Source organism: Phaenicophaeus curvirostris, chromosome 1, assembly GCF_032191515.1.
Source record: "Phaenicophaeus curvirostris isolate KB17595 chromosome 1, BPBGC_Pcur_1.0, whole genome shotgun sequence".
Classification (NCBI taxonomy): domain Eukaryota; kingdom Metazoa; phylum Chordata; class Aves; order Cuculiformes; family Cuculidae; genus Phaenicophaeus; species Phaenicophaeus curvirostris.
Window position 1 is genome coordinate 109,711,088 of NC_091392.1, and position 13,188 is coordinate 109,724,275.

The 13,188-nt window shown below is 41.8% G+C and overlaps 1 protein-coding gene across 3 annotated transcripts in view; it reads right to left on the reverse strand.

Moving 5' to 3' along the window:
- APP (amyloid beta precursor protein) overlaps positions 1 to 13,188 on the reverse strand; it is a 214,461-nt gene that overhangs the window by 163,480 nt on the left and 37,793 nt on the right. For all 3 annotated transcript variants that reach the window (XM_069870690.1, XM_069870682.1, XM_069870673.1), the window contains exon 2: positions 10,217 to 10,384. In XM_069870690.1, coding sequence (XP_069726791.1) covers positions 10,217 to 10,384 — 168 coding nt within the window. The remainder of the gene's footprint in view (positions 1 to 10,216; positions 10,385 to 13,188) is intronic.

A 13,188-nucleotide genomic window follows, 5' to 3' on the forward strand; every position in this document is an offset into this window, starting at 1 on the left:
CCTAACAAAAGTGGGGTAAATCTGTGCCAGACTGAAATGTCCATGTAAGCACTGTCTGAAAAGATGGAAGACAAGAAAGCCAATTATCATAGACATTCCCTCCTCAAAAAAGGGTTGAAACATAACTGCTGTATATTTATAAATAGATTTTCCTTTACTTAAGGTAATCATCACACTACACCTAGTATCTCTTAGGCTTATAATATCTATTAAAGGAATAGCTGCTACCGGTCCATCTCAGAGCTACATAGGGCAAGATGCATGGGAAAATGGATCTTTAAAGAAAATAGCAGACAGCCTACTATGATAACTATACATATAAGAAAAAAGAACAGTGAAACACAGCGGAGGTCCACTGTGTTGTCCCCATCAGAACACCTTCCACGCAACATCACAGGTACAGAAGACATAACAGGCCAGAGAGTGGTGGTAAATAGTGTTAACTCCAGCTGGAGGCCAGTTACAAGTGGGGTTCCCCAGGGCTCAGTGCTGGGTCCAGCCCTGTTCAATGTCTTTATCAATGACCTGGATGAAGGCATCGAGTGCACCCTGAGCAAGTTTGCAGATGACACTAAGCTGGGTGGAAGTGTTGATCTGCTGGAGGGTAAGGAGGCTCTGCAAAGGGATCTGAACAGGCTGGACCGCTGGGCAGAGTCCAGTGGCATGAGGTTTAACAAGGCCAAGTTCCGAGTCCTGAACTTGAGGCACAACAACCCTATACAGTGCTACAGACTAGGAGAAGTCTGTCTAGAAAGCTGCCTGGAGGAGAGGGACCTGGGGGTGTTGGTTGACAGCCGACTGAACATGAGCCAGCAGTGTGCCCAGGTGGCCAAGAAGGCCAATGGCATCTTGGCTTGTATCAGAAATGGTGTGACCAGCAGGTCCAGGAAGGTTATTCTCCCTCTGTACTCAGCACTGGTGAGACCGCTCCTCGAATACTGTGTTCAGTTCTGGGCCCCTCACCACAAGAAGGATGTTGAGGCTCTGGAGCGAGTCCAGAGAAGAGCAACAAAGCTGGTGAGGGGGCTGGAGGGCAGGTCTTACGAGGAACAGCTGAGAGAGCTGGGGTTGTTTAGCCTGGAGAAGAGGAGGCTGAGGGGAGACTTCATTGCTCTCTACAACTACCTGAAAGGAGATTGTAGAGAGGAGGAAGCTGGCCTCTTCTCCCAAGTGACAGGTGACGGGACAAGAGGGAATGGCCTCAAGCTCTGCCAGGGGAGTTTCAGGCTGGACATCAGAAAAAACTTTCCACAGAAATTGTCATTGGGTACTGGAACAGGCTACGCAGGGAAGTGGTTGAGTCACCATCCCTGGAGGTATTTAAAAGACGAGTGGAGGAGGTGCTGAGGGGCATGGTTTAGTGTTTGATAGGAATGGTTGGACTCGATGATCCTGTGGGTCTTTTCTAACCTAGTGACTCTATGATTCTGTGATCACCACAAATCTGTTATAAGGTGACATAGTCCAAGGTATGCAGCTCTCAGAAGTTTCTCAAACTTCAGTAAGCCAAGAGTTGGGCCACTTCAGCTTCGTTCCCTTCCCCAAGTATGTGCAGAGACTTGTACCAGCATGCTTTTGCAACTTTAAGGAGCAAGCCAGGAGCACAGAGCATAGCATGCTGAAGCTAATGTAAATGACTTCTTTCTTGTCTTAAACACCTTCAATTTAGCAGATGTCTTTCAACACCTTGATAACATGCTAAATGACTGTCTACTAGTTCAACCATGAACCAAAAAAAGACAATAGGACCACCGTGCGTACAACCATTACATTCATATATTTTAAAGTACAGAAGAAAATTATATTCCTGGCATTAACTCTATGCCGGCGGAACACATCGTTTAAGTTGAGCCATTCATCTAGTCTATCATATCCATGAAATTCAAAATTAATCTAGGGAAAAATGGGGCATCATAGCTTCATTAAACACTGCTGTACACGTTTACTGAAAATATATATTTATGCAGGTATTACTCTCACATTTTCATCCTTTTTCTCCCTCACTCTGAAAGCACAAGCACCCTCCTTTCGCCAAGAAAAACATAATACTTCCAAATGAGTTAGAAAATTTATCATAAAACCAACAACATGCCGAGATCCTGATGTTTTTCATTTCATCTTGAGACATGCACAAAAAAAGCTGGGGGGGGCGGGGGGGGGGGGGGGAGAGCGAGAGAGAGAGGCAACCTTTTTATCTATTTATTATTATTAACAAAAGGCAAGCAGTGTCTTGCAACATATGCTCCAATTTTTAGTATTTGATTTGAAATATGTTTAAATGGTACACTACAAAGGCTGGGCTGTAAATCACCTTCTCAAGAAGGCCATACTGTGAGCATACTAAGGTTTACCTACAGGATAAACATATCACCAGTAGCAGACCTTGCAGTTTCAAAATCTAGCCTTCATTGAAGAAAGTAAGATTTAAGCAGTGGCAGGCAGAGCGAACTAATTAACTTCTTCGGTGGACAAAAGCTAAATAAAACAAAACAAAACTAAAGATCTCAATAATCAATGCAAAGAGCTTTAAGACACTGTTCACTCAAACTAAGCATGACTGTGCACATCTCGGAATATACCAACACACGTTTGCCTTGAAAAAGTAATTTATTTTTAAGGACAGTCTGTGCTGCCAAAAATCTGTACGTTTTCCATGATGTTTCATTAAATGGATCACTCTCCTCAGAGCAAAATGTATGTCTTTTTAAGCTGCTGAATTTAGAGTACTGCAGGTTTAAAATTAATTTTATTCTTCAATACAGTGGCTATTTGGTTTGAGAAACTAGAAAGAGCACATTATACAGCCTAGATAAAAGCAACAATTCATATTGGGATGAAAATTACAAGGTAACATGGAGAGAAACCATTGTCACAGCATCAAGACCATTTTCATCATATTTCATATTCTTTTCTCAAGGAAGGCCAAATTATTTTTTGCTTTTTAAAATGATAGGCATCTCTGGCAGTTCAACAAACCCTTTAACAAACCTTCAGAAGCTCTCATCAAGGACATGGAGTAGAGAGGGAGGCTGTAAGTCCTGCCTGCTGCTCGATCCTGTCTGGTGTGGGCCCCAGGGCATGAAGCACAGAAGCATGATCAGAGTTTATGGTAGAGAACCAAGCAAATAAATACAAATGAAGATGGGGCAGTCATTTCACGGCTCACAAAACAGGGGACTTAAGGACTGCTTTGAAGTTGGGAGTTGTGGGGTGTGCATCTACACAAGAGGCTTTGGGTCGCACCAGCAGCTCACCTAAACACATGGCATAAATACAGAAGGTTTGAGAAAATGACAAGATGATAATTTTTGGAGGTATTACAATATGAGATTAGAAAGGTCAACACTGTATAGCAACACAGTAGCTATGACTAATTAGCTGTTATCTGAATTTACTCTATTTTCTGCTCCATGTAACACAAAGGTATAATTAAGAGCATAACAGCATGCATTGATAATTTGTTTGTGGTTTGGGTTTTTTTTATTATTTCTGGGAAGGACTTCTGTCAGAAATACACATTCTGTGCAAGACAGTCATGAATCTCAGTGAATTCTAGATAGAAAGTGGACATGTCATGACTTTACAAAAAAACCCAACCAGTCTCCATGTGATTTAGAGATGCTAGGCGTAATGCCTACTAAAGCCAACATACACTCTATATCTGAAAGTTATTCTAAGCATTTAGCCAAAGATCACACAGTGAGCTAGGTGCTGATTCAAAGCTACAGCCAGATCTCCAAGCTCCCAGGTTTACACTCCAACTGCTCAACCATGCAGTCAATATCCAGACCCAAACTAGTTTTACTACAGTTTTGGTTTGGTCTTGGAAAAAAACAAACAAAAAAACCAACAAACCCTCTTCAGAACCATTCCTTTCCATTCTGTTTAATACCACGCATACTTAAAATGGAAATGAACATCTCCAAATTAAACTAAGTGGGGAAAAAAAAACATGCATTAGACAAAATGAATTTTTTGCCAGCTGTGAGTGTTGTTTTTTTACAAATAATTTTGGACATTGAGTTCAGCACAGATGGCAAAATAATTTCAGTACTTCAAGGAACTCATATAATGTATCCTAATTGCTAGGCATAAAATTCAGCATATAGTAGCTGTTCAGAATTGCTTATATAATAAAACACACACCAATATCTTCCATTCCTTTGGAACAGTGAACTGAGCACACCTAAATTAACTTCCTACTCTGCATATTCATATGACTCTGAAAATACATACTTTGCCAAAGGGCAGGCTCCAGATTATTCTTACAAAAACTGTTTAGCATGGCAAGGAGCTGACTGGCCTCCAGAACATACTTTCCTTCAGATGTAAGGTACCACCCCAGCACTTGAATGCGAGTGGGTGAGAGTACTCAGGTTCTTCTGCAAAATGACATAATGTAAAATTCCTGAAGCAGCAGTCCCCACCTGCTTTCAGGCACCAGAAAACCACCCATTAGGGCTGTGAGGAAGAAACTTACCCCAGGAGGCTAGTTATCCAGTAAGTGGTTTTCCAACATCTCTCTGAAACAGCTGGTACTGCATTGTCAGCAGCAGCACGAGATTGACTGATGGTTTGATTTGAAGTGTCAGCTAGTACAGTCACAATACCTTAATGATGACAGCAAATACGCAGGTGTAACCCCTCCATTTACATTAATGCAGCTCTGTTCCACCACCTGCACCACCTGCATTTGACAGCTGTTTGTAGATATGGCCCATGCCATTTTTCTTTTCAATAACAGGTACAATTAATTATTAGTGGCATCCTAGCTAGTCTGAGATTAAAACATACCACTAGTCATTTGTACTTCTCTAACCAGCAAGTCATTCCAGTTAGTAGTTTATTTCTGCTATATTTAATAAAATGAAAAGCACCCAGCTTAGGCTTGAACATAGGAGAATGCGTGGATTTGAAGGCAGAAGAGATGGATGCGGTCTGCTTCCACAACCACCACTTGCGACTTCAGTGACAAGAGTTTAACTGAACTCAAGGAATTTAGAGGGCAGCATTCAAATATCTTCTGTTTCCTTTCAAATAAGTAATGTACAGTCTGAGCTTTGTAATCTTCAAACTCTGTGATGTGTTGTCCAAATATAAACTCAGACAGTTCCTGTGCTGCACTGAGCTCCTACTCAAAAGAAGTGAAGCAACAACAAGCGACATAAATCCTTAAAACATGTAGGCGGTTCTGCTCATTCCCTGTTCCTCCCTTTCTGCCCCTGCAATACTCCTCTACTGGCACTTCCTTCATCTTCAAAATCTACCTACGCTGACAGTGGACAAGACGCAATGATGACAATCTCAAGGAACAGATACAAGGCTTCCAGTACATCTCTACAGAAGCAACCTAGCTGTCCTGTACGCCATGCACCTTCCAACCCAGTGCTTTGCCCACCATTTAGGCATCTGGCCTTGCACGGTCAGGAAAAGCTGTTTTAAAGCAGCTTACAAGGCAGCAGAGAAATGCATCTAGCTGTAAGTTCTGCTGGAAGAGGACATACTATTTTTTAAGTGTCCCTTCAAGGAGGAAAACAAAGCCAGAGAATACAAGTGTGACATCTTGAATAGGAGTTTCCTGTAGTAGCTTCGTGTTATTTCGGAGCCAGGGAGCCACAGAGCAAGATCTCTATTGTACTCGCTCATTGAGTTTCTGTCCGGTTGGCTCCTTTCAGTACACCCTTTCTGGTCTTTCCTTGGTGTGGGAGGAACTGGGTGCATAGGCTAACTCTGCAGGATTTACCACACTAGAGCATTATCTCTTGCATTACAACCATAATCTCAATGCCTGGCACAGTGCCACACGTGGTATCTGCAACAAAAACCAGGACAGACAGATTTCTCATTAGTGGTGCTGGGCAAAAAAAGAAAAAAGAAAAAAAACAACCAAAAAAACCCTCCACACTTAACTTCCTTTTCTGCCTGTAATTTCAGGGCTTTGCTTAGAGCTGGGGAAAAAGTCCAGCAGCTCAGCAGAGCAGTACTGCAGCGCTAAAAGCTGCTGCTACAGCAAAACCCAGGAACCAAAGAAGTTGCTGGGGTGCCAAGGAACATGGGGAACACAGTTTCAGACAGAGGACTTGAATGTTTGATTAGCAATGCATATATGCTCAGACTCTGCCTATACTGAGAAAAAAGGCATCCCAAGAAGAAGTTGTTCTTTTGGGGAAAAAAGCACCATGAATAGGGGGAGGGAGGGAGGGCGGGCAAGGAGAGAAGGAGGGAGGGCAGGCAAGGAGAGAAGGAGGGAGGAAAGGAAAGGTCACAGGTGGCAAAAGTAATCAAAGAGCAGATTATTACTTTCATACTATTTCAATGCAACATAACCACAAATACCACCTCTCAGCCTTGATGCTGATCCTACAGCTTACTGCTAACTGGAAAACACAATTAATGCACGTTCACCCTCCTCTCAGGGCCTGAAAGAAAGCAGTGTCACACAGCCAAGGTAAACTGCAGAAGATCAGGGAAAAACCACCTCAGGATACTAAGCATATTTAGAGCATTAAGCAACAAGGGGCTCCACACAGCCAAGACACCACCTTGAGTTGCATATACAAGCACTTCTCTCCAAATTCATTTCTTGGGTGGAAGTGACTCTTCCGTAGAATATGACTCTATTTTCTTTTGTTAGGTCATGGAAAAGTTAAACAGAAGCAAAGAAGTAGTGCCCTTCCCTGGACAAAGATAGAACCCACCACACTACAGACCCCACTACAGGGGTGTGGGTAAGTCAGGAGGATTGTGGGGGAGAGTTGTATTGAACTGGAAGCTCCTTCCCATTCTACTGGGATGGATCAATTTCCATGAGGCTTTTCATTTTAACTTGCTGTCAGCAGATCCGACTTTCCTACTATTCACCAGCATTTTTAACCAGTATTGAAAAATCAGGGGCAAGGCAACCAGGACATCCCCAGTTTCCCATTAATAAAAAGAAAACTTACTGGTGAGCACAGCAAGGAAAGGTTTTTTTCAGCCAGATTTCCATGTTTTAACTCACCACAGTAGAACTACTCACTTCAAGTTAATGAAAGCACTCTGTATGATCACACACACAACACATTAACTAAAGCCAGTAAGATTCCCAAACCATTTTTAAGGAGTAGACCCACGAACACCTCACCCCATGACAGGGCCCTGAGCTATGCTTTTAACTGTAGCTAAATAGACACTCTAGGACTGTGACATGTTGACCTAGCCTCAACATCCTTCTTGTGGTGAGGGGCCCAGAACTGAACACAGTATTCGAGGAGTGGTCTCACCAGGGCAGAGTACAGAGGGACAATAACCTCCCTGGACCTGCTGGTCATGCCGTTTCTGATACAAGCCAAGATGCCATTGGCCTTCTTGGCCACCTGGGCACACTGCTGGCTCATGTTCAGTGGGCTGTCAACCAACACCCCCAGGTCCCTCTCCTCCAGGCAGCTTTCTAGACAGACTTCTCCTAGTCTGTAGCACTGCATAGGGTTGTTGTGCCCCAAGTGCAGGACCAATGGCATTTGGCCTTGTTAAACCTCATCCCATTGAACTCAGCCCAGCGGTCCAGCCTGTTCAGATCCCTTTGCAGAGCCTCCCTACCCTCCAGCAGATCAACACTTCCACCCAGCTTAGCGTCGTGTGCAAACTTGCTAAGGGTGCACTCGATGCCTTCATCCAGGTCATTGAAAAAGACACTGAACAGGGCTGGACCCAGCACTGAGCCCTGGGGAACCCCACTTGTCACTGGCCTCCAGCTGAAGTTAACTCCATTTACCACCACTGCTTGCTCAGGCTCTTGCCCAGTTCAGCTCTCCCAGTCTCCATGGATGGGGACTCTGCAGCAACCACACAGCCACTCTGACAGCAAAAAAGTTTTCCTTATAGGCAGTCAACATTTTCCTTATTATTCCCTTTATCATTTAACAGTATATGGCTGCTACCTTCCTACTGGTTTTGCTTTCACTTTCCACTTCCCTTTATTTCAAAATCACTTGCATTCAGCAGAGATTTCCAGTTCCAAATCCTTGTTCTGGAACCCTTCCCTTCCTGCCGCACTTGTAACTGAACTGCCAACATACTCAGCTATTCTGATGATAAAGTGAGTGAGGAAGTGGACACTTTAGAGGGGAGAACCACCCTGCAAGAAGACCTGGATAGGCTAGAAGGGTGGGCTAACAAGAAAATAATGAAGTTCAGCAAGGACAAATGTAATGTCTTGCACCTGAAAAAGTGCTGGTGCCTACCTGGCCGGAGAGCAGCTCTGTGGAAAGGAACCTGGGGAACCTAGCGGACAAAAGCTCAATGAGTGAAAGACGTGCTGCTGTGGCAAAGAGGGCCAACAGGATGCTGGGGTGCATCTGTAAGGGCATCACCAGCAGAGACAATAAAGTCATTAACCCACTCTACTCAGCAGTCGTCAGGCCCCACCTGGAATACTATGTTCAGTTTTGGTCCCTGCTGTACAAAAAAGATGTGGAGAGGGTCCAGAGAAGGGACACAAGGATGATCAAAGGACTGGGAAACCTGCTGTGTGAGGAGAGGCTGAGAGAACTGGGCTTACTCAGCCTTGAGAAAAGGAGGCTTAGGGGACACCTTATCACCATGCTTCACTATTTAAAGGGCAGTTACAAAGAAGGAGACTCCTTTTTTACAAGGAGTCATCTGGAAAAGATGAGGGGTAACAGATACAAGTTAATCCCGAGAAGATTCCAATTGGACAGAAGAGAAAAATTTTTCACTATGAGAACAAACAGCCACTGTAACAATCTCCTCAGGCAAGTGGCAGATTCCCCAACATTGGCCACTTTAAAGATTCAGCTGGACAGGGTGCTGGGCCATCTTGTCTAGACCGTGCTTTTGCCCAGAAAGGTTGGACTACTAAACGATCCTTGAAGTCTCTTTCAACCTGGTATTCTATGACTGATGCCTCCAAATGCCCCAAGCTTCCTGTAAATTCATGTGTTTGTTTCTATAACTTAATCTAAAGACTTACTACCTTGTAGACTTTTATTCACTAATTCTCCATTTACATCACCTTATTCCTTTCCTAACTCTCACTTTCACTATGCATAAATTAACTTTATTCATATAAATCAAAGGAGACAACAGAAAAATTAGAAGAAACCTCTGAAACTTTACTAGTAGGTCAGGTTTGATATTATTATTATTAGAGGTAAAGAAAAATACTATGAATTTCACAAGTAATACTCTTAGTAAAAGGACAAAGCTATTAGTGAAGAATCTGTTTTAATAGCCACTGCAAAATCTTCCTTAAAAATGAATATTTCAGAACAAAAAGCTGAAAGTCAGAAAAAAATATGAACAAAACATTGCAAGAAAGAGAAGAACAACCAAAAGGTGAAAGGACAAGAACGAAGATGCTAAGAGAGCAGAGACCTGAAAAGTGAATTATCTTGCTTTCTAAAGAACCATTTTCACAAGAATTGGTTTGACATTTAAGAATCAAGACAGCTACTGCTATGGCAATAAGCAATAGCCCCTGCTTAAAAAAAAAAAAAAAAGGCAGAGACGATATATATTGAAAGACTAAAGCGACTCAAGATGTGCCCTTTTGTTTCATGGCATGAAATTCGCATTTTCTTTTCAAACCGTCACACACTGGTACGAGGTTATCATGCTATCACAGCATGGAGACAAAACAAAATTAGTTTCGCAATCTGTTCTTAGGGCATAAGCGAGTGGGTAATAAGTTTCTGCTCTCAAATATGAAATCAGTCATTGTGACTTCATCTATAGGGCAAGCTTTTTCTATTAAGAAACTCTGAATGGTTCAGTGTGCAGCAGAGACCAATAACTCTGGAGTGACCCAGTGTACCTCAGCATCATGGTAAGATAACAAAAGACGTGCTACAGCTGACTCTTTTGAGATCAGCCCAGAAAGAACAAGGGCATTTTAGATAATAAACGGTCACTTCAGCTTTTAAGCAAGAAGTTCATTGTGCATATACTATATAAAATTATCCCCCAAGGGCAGAAGACAGAGGGACAAAATTGCCCAACAGCCTCCGTGACCCTCAGCAATCAGGTTTTGAGGCTGTTTTAACAGGCTCTGGGGAGAACCTCTTTAAAAAGGACAAAAGGGCAGTGGAGCAGAACAGGAAAAAAAAAAAAAAAAAAAAAAAGGGTAAGTCCCTACAAAGACTCAGGTCTACAGCATGCACCTGCAATTCAGTGCTAAAGAAGAACTACTGCTGATGTTCCCAAGGACAGTACTTACTTCCTGGCAGTACTGGAGAATCCCTTCCTTCGTCCCAATACAGGTCTTGGTGCCAGAGGGGTCCGATTCCCACTTTCCATTCTGCACATTCATGTGCATATTAAGTTTCCCACAGAACATGGCAATTTGAGGTTCTGCCAACAACCCAGCATTTCCATCAGCAGGCACCTAGGAGAAGAAAAAAAAAAAGTTTTAATCTCACATCTTACAGATCAGTCCATTCAAAGCAGGAATAGTCCAAATAAGCCTGAGCCAAACTCTAGGCTTACCAACCCACAGCAGCAAAAGCTGAAACTGTTTGATCCAGGCAGATTTTAGAAATGCTAAGAAGGTGTTCCTAGTAATCCAGAACACAATAGTAACACAGAGTTTAAAGCTGTAAACAAAGTCTTCTGGGGCCCAAAACGATCACCTTACCAACCTCAGCATACAGGTGCTGAGAGGAGGAGGGGCGTCTGTGTGTATGTCACTAACACTTAGCAAAAAAGTAACAAGTTTTCCTCAAGAGTTTCCTTAAAAAAAAAAAAAAAAAAAATCAACTTGAAATGTATCATTTTTACAGACCCTCTCTAGTTCATACCTAGGATGACCACACAGGCTCTATTTCATAACCTCTTATAAAAGTGGAGGGTTAAAAGCATCAGTTTCCACTGAAGCATTTTTTCAACTGAACCTTAAAATACAGGGTCTGGTGTCCTACCAAAATGGGACTGCTCACAGCAAAGTACTACATAACACCATCTACAGAACAAGCATTCAGATACCAGGGTTTAGTACAAGCTTCTCATCCTCATCACCTGCAGGAACACTGCCTCCCTCCTCCAAACGCCTGAGCGCTGCTGGGGTTCGGAGCCAAAACACCAGAGCTGCCCTCAACCACTTCCCACTTAAAAACAATTCTGAAATATCTGTGAGTTTCCTACCTGCATTTTTAAACTGACTTAATCCTCCTCTCCCACAAGCCTCAACACCAGTTTGAATCCCTCCAGTGGGATCATCGTTAAGGCAAATGTTAAGGCAAATCCTTCTTTCAGCCCTCTGCTCTTGGAGGTAGCCAACCTCAAGAGGTATAAGCTGAAAGCACTTGCTTCAGTTTTACAACCTGAGAAACACAACGCAAATAAGTCTCCCCTTTGGGAGAAGTCAATGGCTCCCCGCTGCCCCTCAGGCTTCAAAGGCGAGCCCATCGCATTTGAGGTACAGCAGAGCATGCGATTATGTTCAAATATCTATTTTTAACTTTGAATCATTTAGCTATAATGTTACTCAAGGGGAAAATTAAAAATATTTTAAAAATTCATGAAAAAATCGAAGAAACTGAATTAGTGTCTTGCAAAAGGTATGCAAACCCCATGTCTTAGTTCCCCATTCTTGGTTTAAACAAACACAAAAATACTCCATTAATTTTTTATGCCAACAGTAATAAAAAAACCAGCACACCAAGAAACACTGCAGGAGTCAACATCTAACCACATTTACACAGTAGCTCAGCACTGAAAGTCAAAATACCACAACAAAAAGTAGAATTTATTTTTTTTTAAGGAAAGAGAGCATTTATTTTCCTGCCTCTGCTAAGATGTTAACGTGTTACCACAATTTAGCTTAAAAAAATACAAAGAAGGAACATTTCTGAAGTTTTCTTCACTGAGATTTCTCTTCTTGTGTGGAACTATTAAGTTCTGTACAATTTAATAGCCAACCATCACTGTCCTTCCATTGGGTTATCAGAAAGTTTTCCAATAACTGAGATAGCATCTGGTCTGGCTCACGTTGACCAGTACAACTACCACATGCTCACTCTTTCCAATATCTTCAGAAACTCTGGAGAGCATCTTAAACATGACACATCTATGACAAGTACTTGCAAAAAAAAAAAAAATCCTCAAAATTACTGATTTTTTTCTTCTTCATACATGCAACACAATCCTGTCAAAATTTCAATAAAAATAGAAGCAAGTCATTCCACAGGTGATGTGTGAATGTGAACTCTATTCACAGTCAGCTCCTCCAACTGGGATTTTATTACATTAATAAAGCACACAGCAGTCATACTATGGCGGGTTTGAATTTTGATTTTTCACTCAAAATCCTAAGTTGTAAATTTATGAAGACCTTGCTTTGTGGCTTTAGAATAGGGAGCATTTGGTATTTTTTGCCTTAGCTAGGAAGACAGCTAAAGTTGGGAAAATAAAATGTGGCCATTTACATGGAGTGCCATCATTTTAAGCAACAATATGACTACCTATGACTGTCTACTTAAAATCTCATTCCCTTCAGAAGAGACATGACATCTCCCAGCTTAATGAGATTACCAGAGCAAGTCATGATCACATTTAGCTTTCTATATTTCAAGCTGACAGGGCCACACTAATGAACTGCTCAGCATAGCACTTCATCTTATTGATTAGGACAGCTAAATGTTTCTAATCATAAAGAAATACTGGAGCAATTAACAGATGCTGTAAACAGAACTAAAGCATTTATAGCATGATCATGAATAATTCAAATACTCAACTGCCCAAGTTGAACTTTGTTAAGAGCATTCTTAAAGCAATGATGGTAGGTTAATGGATTTGCCTGTCAAACCTCCAGCTAAGATCCAATACTGAGCTTTCAAGTTAACTTTTTGTGAACACCTGGAGTGGAAATACCTTTTAAAATGTTAGTTGTCTCTTTTTTTTTAAACTCAAACATTAATTTATTTAGTACCTGAAGATGAGCACTTGCTACCATTGTGTAACCCCGATATTTAAACTACAAGCCTCTCGCCTCTCATAACAATTATCAGCAATTTATACATTGCATTTTCAGCACGATAGCTGCAGAACTGCTAGAGTTAACAGAGGAACAGATTGAGTTTTAAGACACCTTTGTAGTATCTCCCTGCTCTTTTAATAAATATGCCTCTAATCCAAGATTTTTTGCCATCTGATATTTTATTTCTGAAAAAAATAAGTTGATCTGCTATGGCA